The sequence below is a fragment of the Meleagris gallopavo genome, chromosome Z, assembly GCF_000146605.3.
Source record: "Meleagris gallopavo isolate NT-WF06-2002-E0010 breed Aviagen turkey brand Nicholas breeding stock chromosome Z, Turkey_5.1, whole genome shotgun sequence".
In the NCBI taxonomy this organism is placed as follows: domain Eukaryota; kingdom Metazoa; phylum Chordata; class Aves; order Galliformes; family Phasianidae; genus Meleagris; species Meleagris gallopavo.
Window position 1 is genome coordinate 26,021,647 of NC_015041.2, and position 12,067 is coordinate 26,033,713.

The window sequence follows — 12,067 nt, forward strand, 5'->3', positions numbered from 1 at the left end:
TACTCTCATTTTTGTCTTTTTCTTCTATTGTAGATACAGTCTGTCTGATAACCACTGGACAATCCTACATTAAAACCAATTTCCAATTTAGCAACTATAACTTCAAGAGTCATCAATCTTTATTCCTTTAGATATTGTAACAGCTATTACACTAAGGAAATGCACTGAAGTTCTTTTGCTGCCTCTCCTCTACCATCTCTCCAATACTCAAATAATTAAAAATATAATATAATATAATTACTTCTGATCCAGACTAAGGACATTCACACAAATTAGTGACCAAACATCCACGGTACAGAAAAAGCAAAATTTTTAACCACTACTATCCATAGAAATGTCACAGAAACTTCTCCCAAAAGTTTAATAGAAAAAAAGAATCAGTATTAGAAAGAATTGGCTGTAGGGGACCATTTAAATTAGATCACAGAATTGTAGGGGTTGGAAGGGACCTCTAGAGATCATCGAGACCAAGATATTTAGATACTCTCCTATTCAACGTATTTCAATACAAAAACAGAATCACAGAATCATTTAAGTTAGAAAAGCCCCTGAAGACCACAAAGTCCATAGGTTAATCTAACACTATCAAGTTCACCTCCAAATTACATCCCTAAAAACCAAATCCATGCATCTCTTCAACACCTCCAGGGATAGTGACTTCACCACCTCCCTAAGCAGCCAGTTCCAGAGCCTTGCCAGCCTTTCCATGAAGAAATTCTTCCTGTGTTCAATGTAAACCTCTGCTAGAGCAATTTGAGGATGCTTTCTTGCATCCTGTCAGTTGTCACTTGAGAAAAGATAACATCTTCACTGCAACCTCCTTTCAAGTAGTTGTAGAGAACAATGAGCATTCTCTTCTCCAGACTAAACATCAGTTTGTGGAAGATTGGCTGGAAAGCTTCCTGGCAGAAAATGACCAAAGGGTGCTGTTTGGCAGCTGGCTGAACACGATTACAGCAGTGTGTCCAAGTGGCCCAAAATGCAAATGGCATCCTACCTGCATCAGGAATACTGAGGTCAGCAGGACCTTGAGGACTGTGCCTAATTTTGGGCCTCTCATTGCAAAAAAAATATTGAGTTGCTGGAACACTTCAGCAAAGCCTATTTTAATAGCTTATTCAAAAAAATAAATGGGGTTAGGAATCCTAATATGCATCTCAGTGGTCTCAAGAAAGATCTGATCTGATAGATTTGAGAACTCTGCGCTGTACTTGCTAGTAAGAATTTGTCTTAAGGGAAGAGGGCACACATTTAATAGAAATAGACTGCTTCTTCTAAGGTATCACCATTGCTTGCAATTTTTTTTGGCAGTGAGAACTATTAACATATAGTTAATGAATTCCCTTATAAGAAAACTGTGAATAGAACAATACATACAGAAAAGATTAAGATTACAGTCTCCAGGCACCAACCATATTGAGACTTCATACAATCAATGAAAAGGCAAAAAATCTTCAGCTGACAGTCCTCAGCAAATAACTGGCTCAGTTTCACATTCATACAAGAGAAAACTTTTTATGTCACATACCGATTTCTTTTTAATGTCTTCCAGATCTTTGAGTTCATTCTCAATCTTTGTGATTAATTCCCTGAGTTCATCAAGATTAGTGCAAATAAGCTAAAAAAAAAAAAAAGAACACAAACACTTGGTAATGTGGGACTTGAAAAATACACAATGAAGTTAAATAAAATCTAAAAACTCATGTTACAGTGCCAACCATTTGGTTTTTATTTTCTTAGAGTATTATTTTTTTTTTAAAAAAAGTTCTTATTGAAATGAACGCACTTCAGATACAAACCATATATCTCTGTGTATGAGCTTCCTTTTCACAATGTAGGTTCTTCCTCCAAGCTGCAGTGAATGAAACAAGTTACCAGATTTGTCTCAAGTAAAGCAATGAGCTGGAACAAACTTGAGTACCAAACAAAAACTTGTTGAATTAAGTGTACCATCTTTGCACTATGCTGTTGTTATAATGTTACTGCTCTTGTTACAACTTTCACCTGATCAGAACCTTATCTTTTTACACGCAGCATTCCGGAATGATAAGCTAGCCTTATCTATAAAATCTATCTCATCTCAGTAAAAGCAGTATACCTAGTGCTCTGGAATTTCTTCTTATTTCTGTCCTTAGCAAACAGCTTTTTACATTCTTCCTATAACAAAATGGCTGTTATTTACTTGAACAAATTTTCAAAGAAACAATAATGATCTTTAAGTTTTGGCTTACCATCACTTACAACAATTACAGACTTATTAAACTGGAAATTATTAAGATGTTAGGTTCATTCAGGTCACTATAAGTTAAGACTTGCTTATTTCTGAACATCTTTATGTTCAGAAATGTTTTCATTAGAATTGAAAAAACTTCAAAATAATGTAAGAAAAGTCAAATCCAAGAAGGAAAAAAAACCACCAATATGCTATCATGATACAATTTTTACCTCCATATTAGTGACTCACAACAATACATCTTAACTTCAATTACACATTAAATTCTATAATTTCTAGATTTGGAACAAGTTCATTTAAAAAAGCACATCAGGTTCTTTCATTATTATAACATAGAACAGACATGTCCCGCATGGAAGGAAGTTCCAAGTATGTAACTGCAAACCAGAAGGAAAATAATGATTTTTCTTCTTCTACCTGGCCTGCAAACAAATCTATGACACATTGTAATTATGCAAAAATTCGCAAGTTTGTCACACCTGTGACAAGTAAATAAAGACATGAATAGAGAATTCCCTTACACAGTTATAATCCGTTCCTTTGGAATTCATTTTTGAAATTGCCTTATGTGTTCTCCTACTGTAGGTGTTATGAGTCAATGACCAAAGACAAAGCAGAACTATAAGCCAAAGGAAGATACCATTCATCCAACTCTATTTAATTTGCTAAAAGCTTGTGAACTTCTCTCTAGAAATTTATATATAGTAAGAGTTTTTAAGAAGGATGATTTCAGTGTTATTAGTTCAATGCCATCTTGAAAATACCAACTGTATCTTTACAACAGAGCTCCTACATGTCAGCGGGTATTTCCTGTTGCCAAACTTTTCACAGTCTCTGGTCCTGCCAGAGCAGTCACTTGAGACATTAGGATCTAATTTGCCGAATTGTCAGTGAGTGTACATCAAAAGGAAAAATAAAGCAAACATTAAAAAAAAATGAGTTGTTTTGGGGATGGTGCTGACAGAGCAATCAAATTCCAATTTCATATTAGCAGAGATGCGCCTCTAAGACTAATACTTGTTTACTAATTATCTGCCGGTAAAACAATGAAGGTAGCAGCAGCTTAGCTTAGAGGATTTATTGTCAAAATGAGTTTAATATCTTGAACACTCTGATATCGTACTGGAAACCATCACAAAAGCATTCAAGAAGAAATGTATTTCTTCAAAAAAAGCAGGATTTTAAATAAGATATTAATACTAATACACTTATTGGGAATGAGTTATTTCTCAAATTTCTCTCATTCATCCAACATTTCTTACAAAACGAAGGCAGTGTTTTAAAAATGAAAAGAACAGTAATTTAAGTGTAGAATACATTTTTTATACAAAAGCAGAAGGGATCTAAAGCTGCAAGGATAAGTAGTTTGCAAATTTCTCTAATTTTGGATAACTAATATAGAAATTGTAGGCAAATTTAAGGCATAATTAAGACAGATGATGATCAGTGAAATTCTCACAAACTTCTAAAATCATGTTCAATAAGTAACAGCTTATTTCAGTCGTTACTTACCTTTCTCTTCAGCAAACTTAGCTTATGACTTAATTCATTTTGCAATATACTGAGAGATAAAAAACAATGCTTTTAAAGTATTATTTATCATTATATTAGAGCATGATTTAAAACTCTTTTCTTTTGCATGACATGTACTGTCAGTAAACAAAATGAAGGAATTTTTTTTTTAATGATCATCTTGATATGAAATACAGCAGTTGTGTCTCATAATGACACACTAATGTTTCACTGTTCTTTGCTCATCGTTGCTACATGCCAGAATGCAGCAATTCAACTTCCAGCAAGGAACACTGATTTTCTGAATTTGTTTGTATGTTTTTACAAGTAAGTTATGTGATCGTAATAAGAAACATACTAATGTTACAGTCTGATCTTCCTATCTCTCTTGGAGAACATGCTTTCTAATTATGTATCATGAGAAAAATAGTTTTAAGAGAGAAAAAACATCTTATTACTTGAAGGTAGAGAAAAGTTAGTCCCCATTCTCTAAAATACTATGCAGTATCCTAACTTTCTGGGGTGCTAGTATTTCCATTAATGTATATGTCCTGTACAATAATCATGTACATGCTCCCTTTGACACAGGCATTTTCATATCAAGCACAGGACCGCATTTTTGCAGGAAATAAGTATTCTCTTTTTCAGTTGAGCATAAAGTAAACTTCAGATATTCTGTTTCCAAGTACATGTTCAAATTCAGTGTTGAACCTTTCCCACTAGATACAATCTCAGATCTTAGTACTCTCTCAAAGATCCTCATTGGACCCTCAAGGAAGAATGGCAGGAATAAAACAGATCTCCAGACTTTTGCAAGGAAAGATGAGTACCATTCTAACTTGGCACTCTCCAGTGATCTCTCAGAACTTACAAATGAACTTTTATCATTATTTTAAAAGTGCAATCTGTAAATCTGTTTGTAAATACACACCTTGTGTACACCCCTGGATTATGGATGCCTCCTCCTTGGTTCTCTTTAACCAGCTGAAACTTCAGCTAACCTTTCTAGACATAATGCACTTCAGTGTAGTTTTGTTCCCAACTTCAGGTTGTCTGCATAATGATTTTAAGTTATACTTTAACTTCTCATTAAACTGTTCTTTAATTGAAACCATTTCAGAGTGGAAAATATCCAAATATTCTTCATTTGAGATCTGTATTTATTACAGACCACAGCTGATGAAAGTTGAGACTGTTAAACACAGTCACAGAAAAGCCAAAACATTAGCCCAGCTCCTTACAATGTGTGCTCCTTCTTTGCTTATGGTGCATGTAAGTCTATGTACCTACATGTGTATATATGTACAGAAAAAGAAGGAAAGAATGAGAGAAAGCACTTAGAACAAGACATTAGTAGACATGGGTCAGAGAGAGAACCAACAACACCAACTTAGTAACCTTTTAGTACAGAAGTATAATTATTGTCTTTTTTCTTTTTTTTTTTAACATTAACAGGAAACAGTAGCTATAAACTTGGAAATGAGAATTTCTATTAAAAGGAAAACTGTAGAACCCAACTTACAAACTGATGAGCTGTCACCTCACTTATTAAATAATTTCCATAATACTAAAAACAGCATGTTTTTTGTGCTTTATTTGATAAAAAATAATTTAATTGACATCTGCTTCTGTTTTTATTATTATTTTTCAACAGCTTTCAGCTAAGAACCTAGCATAAGGTCTGAAAACACCTTATCAGTAGGCACTGATATGTGCTTTTTACATCTTGTTTACAACATTCAAACTACAAAAGTGAACAGAAAATTCACATGGTTTATTTCCTCAAAAAGATACTTAAAAGTGGCATTATAAACATTAGAATTAGTTAGCTATATTATTATTATATATTCTGTTGCTGTTGGGTTTTTTTTGTTGTTGTTGTTAGTAACTGGTTATAATGCACAGTTTGAGTCATTTGGTCTCTGCGATTTAAGATATTAAAATATGTAATAATATAAATTTTCTCAGCATTAATGCTGAATTTTGATCTTCGAGTAAAGAAAGGATTTACACATTTAGACTAATTTATACTATCTACTCCTAAGCAATAAGGTACATTGTGGCTATTTTTCTTTTTATTTTATTATTTTCTTTCTTACATTTGTACACTTAAGGCATATAAAACAGATTATAAATTTTTGAAAAGATTTCAATTATTTGCTTTCTTCCTAGAAGAGCTGCTATTTACATATGAATAGCAACATTTTCGCAGTTGTACCCTCCCTTGCATATCTCACTGTATAAACTTGTTTTATTAAATATTTTAAATCATATTCTCAACTTTAAATAATTATATGGTATCTGGCAATCCATGCATGTGGAAAAGAATATCAAGACACATGTTTTATACTGCTTTAGAAGTTTCACATCTGCAAATATGGTATAAAATATGAAAATATTTGAAACACAGTCATACCAGCCCTATCTATCCTCCTGAAAAAAAGCAGATAAATAATTAAAAAATTCCCTAAAAAGATTAAACTGCCCATAGTGATGTATCTTACCTTCACCTAAAACAGATCTAAAGCCTAGTTTTGATCAAAAGAGCTGAAATTACTCAGTAACATTTTAATTAACATTTTATATAGGTAAGCATAAAATGTTAATTTAGCATTTAAATAGATACATAAACATATAGTTTACTTTGGTTTGATATAAAATTAGGCTAAGCTTTAGATAATATTTTAGATAGACTATTTCTAACTAAACTACATATATCCATGGCATGCAGGGAATGCATTGAGAAAAATACATTTTTTTAGACACTACCTACACAGCAGTTGTAGCTTTATGAGGTTTGATTGCTTAGAATAGCACAGACTGCTGTCTCAAAAATAAGTTTTTCTAAAACAGATGCCACCAAAAGATAAGCTTAATTCAAGTAGGTATGGATATAAAAACTGTGACTTACAACTTAAACGCTTTCATACTTCTGTTACAGCACCATAAAAAATACATTGTTATAACTGCCACTCTCTTCTTAGTGCTCTCTGGTCTAAAGTTCATGAGCAGATAAGAGGTAAAAGTTACAGACAAGATGAACACATGAAGGTACAGATTTTGTCAAAGTCCTTGAGTAAAATTAAGCTCGATTTCAATTCAAGGGTCACAGTGAAACATATCATTAAAGCATATCAAATCAAACCAGTAAAAACACTAGTAATTTTATCCTAAACTGTATCTTACAAATTACATCAACAACTTCTGTTTTCCAGGTTTGCTCCTGCATCATACTTACCTGGGATCTTAAAAAGTACCGTGTACTTTTTATGTACTATATAAGATGCATATAATAAAAAATGCTAAAACATTCACTACCAAGAAAATGTGAAGTGTGTGTTTAAAAACACTACCGGAAGCACACCTTTTAATCGGGAAAAGGAAAATCCATCTCTTGACTAGGATTTACAAGATCTATGTCAAACAATGTGGGACTTAATTTACAGGCATTCAAAAACTTAGAACAAGAATTAAAATCATTTACCTGAAATTCTGGTATGGCAGACTTTGTGACACCTTTCCTCTTCTTTGTGATTGCTTTTTTAGAAACCGATTTTTTTCCTTTTAAGATTAAAAGAGAAAAGCTTCATAATGCTGTTTGTTGTACTTCATTAACAAAACCAAATTACATACAGACTTTAAAGTTAAACTGTAACTACCAGATGGCTGACAAGTGCGTCACATAAAAACAACGAACCTGAACTAGACGCAGCAAAATCAAACATTAAACTACAAGTATCTGTGGGGCAATTCTTTTGCAATAAATAAATAAATAAATAAATAAATAAATAAATTAAAAACTACATTCCCATTACAATCCCATTATAATGCTCACAATATGCCACCTAAAAATTAAGAGAACACTGCAAGAAATTATTTAAGTCATAGAAGAAACATCCACATCACTATTCTGCAAGGAGCAAAATCCAGAACTTACGCCACAAACTTAAGAAATATAGTATCTTACCTGCAAGGCATGTTCTCTGACACTGCAAAGTGAATCATACATTAGGGTCTGGGACATCTACATCTTACAGTAAAAAATACCCTCAAAGAACAAACAATATCTAGAAATTGCCAAATGGATATACTAAAGTTATCAGTGAAATCAGAATACTCACAGAGTTATTCTGGCAGAGGCAAAGCCTAACATTTTAGAAGAAACCTCATGTCCTCACCACATAATTATGGCATATTGTAACATATACGTAACAATTAACTTTAAGGCAAGACAAGCAAAGTAATGCCTGAAGTATCAAGATTAATAGATCGTGAACACTTCCCACATCAAATAGTTGCATCACCCAGACTTATGTATATAATGTATACTTATGTATATAATTGAGTTCCTTATTCCTATGTTCACATGGTAAACTGCAACAAGTCCTCTTCTGACAAGTTCATTTAGACTAAAACCACCACTATAAGATTACCAACATGCTCACTTTCCAGAGTCCTAAACATCATGTAAAACCTAAAGAATCACATGACATATGCTGAATTCATTGTTAGATGTAGTCATCACGTTACCTGGTTTAAAAAAAAAAAAAACAGTAATTTTTTAATTATGAAAATATTCTCAAGAATTGTTGGTTTTTTTTCCTAATATATATGTATGTGCGAATACACACATGCAATTATATGAAAACAACTCCAACAGTAATACCTCATATTTTATTACGTTGGCCCACGACTCAAGTTTTTGTCAGTGGTATGGCTCTGAAGGCCGAACCTTTCCACCAATATTCTGCTATGTAATTGCTGTGCAACAGATGGCAGCAGAGGGGCAGTCTGACAAAATGGCATCTGACATGGAAATGCGTGTAAAGCAAAGGTGTGTCCTCCATGTGGAACAAATAGCACCCATGGACTTTCACTGACATTTGACAAATGTTTGTGGAGATAAAACAGTGAATGTGAAAACAGTGAGGTGGTCAGTGGTGTGTTCCAGTTGTAGTGACAGTGGCTAGAAAAGCAAGCCACATTCTTGACAGCCATGCATAGCTGTTACATCACCAAAGGAAGAACATCTCGATCAGCTCACCTGTACAAATCAGCAGCTTATGACAAAGGAACGAAACAGAGCTCAGTATGAGCTTCAGTTGGAAACAATGGTGACAAAATTTGAATATTGCAAAGTTTGTGCCAAGTGCGTCCCATGAATGCTCACATGGTAACAGAAATAACATAGTATGCAAGTTTGTCGGGTCCTACTGAACCAGTGTGAGGCTGAAGATGGCAGCTGTGGTTTGCATCATAACTGATGATGAGATGTGATGTCACCACTAAGAGCTGCAGTCAAAACAGTAAACCATGCAGCAACAACAAGTACATTCACCAACAAAGAAAATGTTCATAACACATGGGTGTTATGGGTAGCACTATCTCTTTTGGGATAGGAAAGGGATAATCCTTCTGGATATCCTGGAACTTGGACAAAGGAACTCTGACCACTAGACCACAGCCCTGACTAAGCTAAAGGCCTGAACTTCCAGAGAAGACTACCTTTCTCATGCAACACAGTAACTAACACCAGGCCCCATACTAGTCTGACGACCATGAAGCACAATGCCAATCTTGGCTAGACTGTCCTACCACATCCCCTGCACAGTCCAGATTTGATGCCTTCTCACTTCCATCTATTTTTCTGATGAAAGATGGACTGCATGGGCAACATCTTCTTAGCAACAATGAGTTGCTAAGAAACAGTGGGTCACCTCTGCTGGGGCCAATTTTTACAAGCATGATATGCAGGCTCTTGTTCACAAAACACACAGCTAATGGTGGTGCCCTTGTTGCAAAACAGTGTTTTGTAGCTGAGAATTTGCTCTACTGAATAGTATTATTGTGCTCTTTTTATCTGTTGTAGTTCCCAAATAAATAGGAGGCGTTACTTTCAGAGGGACCGATGTAAGTGCAGAGGCAATTTAAACAGAATACACTGAGATACTGATCGTATCTCAAGACACTCTATCAATCATTAACCAAAACAATGGGAACAGAGAAAAATCAAAATTTTATTTTAAGTTTACTATACTATGTGGTTTCCAAAACACTGTAGCTGAATCTCACACAGAACAGAGCAAGGGGAGGGTACAGGACTGGATGGACTGCTGCTATAATCCTAGACTTGAAAATCCACTTAATGAAATGCATGAAAATTTAAAGAGTCCTCAGCTACCAAAAGTGCACTCATAGACTTAACATTAGAGAAGAGTGAAGAAGATATAGGTGCATCTTTATTAAAACAAAGACCTACACATTTTGAGAACATGAAAAAAATCCAAAATATCAACATTTTTAGTGCACACTTTAAGGATTCAGATGCATTGAAAACATATTTGGTATGACTGAAAACAGTGCTGTTCATTAAATGAATTAAAGCACACATCTAATACAAGTTTTTGTGACAAACCCTGAAGAAGTCTGGACATACGGTGGTTACCTAATGCTGTAAAAGAATGTCATCTGGCACTAGCATGAAGGGATAAAAACACGAGGCTGCCAGATAGTCCTACATTATCTTTCTTTATATAAAGATAGTTCTGAATGGTTAAAAAGAAATGTTTAGCTTCAAATATTTTCAACATAACATTTTATAATGAATATTTGCTTGAGTACTTTCAGCATGAGGTATTATATGATGCAGCATACTTTGAAAAAGCAAGTATGTTCTGCAAAGACAACAGTGATGATAAGATATGGCTGCCCCTACAAGCGGCTTCAAGCTCTGTCACATACAAAAATGGTCATGCTAATACTGAAGTCACGCCACCACAAAGCATAGTTGCTTGTCTTGAACTGCCAGGTTGAGGTAGGCATAGATTCTGTATGGACAGTAAAATCAGTAAAGGGTTGAACAGATTACTACTGTGAGTAGCAATTTCTCAAACTACTCCAGTGTTATATGCTAGAGCTCCTTTGCCTATGATCTTAGCTAGAGAGACTGTTTAAAATAGTTTAAATTACTTCAAGAATAGAAGTAATGCTACTGAGAGATGCTAGATGTATTTTGAGTCATAGCACACTGCACCCTTTAGATCATGCTCAATGTACAGATACATTTAAGCAATCACAGCTGGAAAAACAAATATGAGAAATAAAGAAGGAAAAAAATCTAATGAAAAAGTTGATACACACTGTTTCATTAAGTTACCTATAGCAATTCAATGTGACCTGCTTATCTCTCAGTTCTCAGTCTCTCACTTTTACTAGTCGTGATTTAGAAACCATTTAGCAATAATTCAACACACAGACTAGAGAAATAATCATAGAATCACAGAATGACTGAAGTTGGCAGGGACTTTTGGCTCCATCTGTTTGAGGTCCTTTTTAAGTAGAAACATGAGAGCAGGGTGCCTAGTTCCCATCTTCTAAATATCTCCAAGGAGGAGACTCCACGACCTCTGGGCAGCCTGTGCCAGTGAATGTGCAGCCACTTCAGTAAAACATTCTCACAAGGGATGAGGTAGCTCAATAAATAGACCTTCAGATATCTTCAAGAAATAGGTAGATAAGTCACAGCCAACATGACTGCTTGTAAAATTACTGCTTCCAACAAGGAGCCAAACTATGTGACCTCCAGAGGTTTCTTCCAACCAACTTTTCTATCACTGTGCTGCTTTTAAAAGACTGCCTTGTAGAGAATACACATGCTATAACAAACAGACAGGAATCAATAATACTAGAGTGCAATGCACAGATGGAAGATTAATCAGAAAATGTTTTGTCCAGTTTCACAGTTCTCTTCTCCTATCATGTTAAGAATGAAAAGATAAAAACACGAAATAGTTTCCCTTCAAAATAAATTATTACGCAAACTACAACAAAAAGTCCATGTAAAATGATGATCTAGAAGCTTCCGAAGAGGTCTTCTCCTCAATAGTTGCAACTTCACAAAGGCTGTAGCTATTACAACTACCATCTTGAAGAATTAATAGTGGTCTCGGAACCCAACAGTTACAACAGTTATATATATTTTTTTTTGCATAGCAGAGATATACTTACTGGGACAAGTATTTGACAAATGTTTTATAGAATCATGGAATCACTCAGGCTAGAAAAGACCTTAAAGATCACTGAGTTCAACCACAACCTAACCATACTACCCTAACTCTAGCAACCCTCCGCTAAATCATGTCCCTGATTACCGCATCCAAATGGTTTATAAACACATCCAAGGATGCTGACTCAACCACCTCCCTGGAGAGCCTATTCCAGTACTAACAACCCTTTCTGTAAATAAATTTTTCCTGATATCCAACCTAAACTTACCCTGGTGCAACTTGAGGCCATTTCCCCTTGTCCTGTCACCTGTCACCA

At 34.7% G+C, this 12,067-nt stretch overlaps 1 protein-coding gene across 1 annotated transcript in view; it reads right to left on the reverse strand.

The window, feature by feature from the left end:
- KIAA2026 (KIAA2026 ortholog) overlaps nucleotides 1-12,067 on the reverse strand; it is a gene marked incomplete at its 5' end in the record, with an annotated part of 60,757 nt that overhangs the window by 26,749 nt on the left and 21,941 nt on the right. Inside the window, 2 exons of the mRNA XM_010725640.2 lie at nucleotides 1,529-1,618; nucleotides 7,230-7,306. Of these exons, the coding sequence (XP_010723942.1) occupies nucleotides 1,529-1,618; nucleotides 7,230-7,306 (167 nt within the window). The remainder of the gene's footprint in view (nucleotides 1-1,528; nucleotides 1,619-7,229; nucleotides 7,307-12,067) is intronic.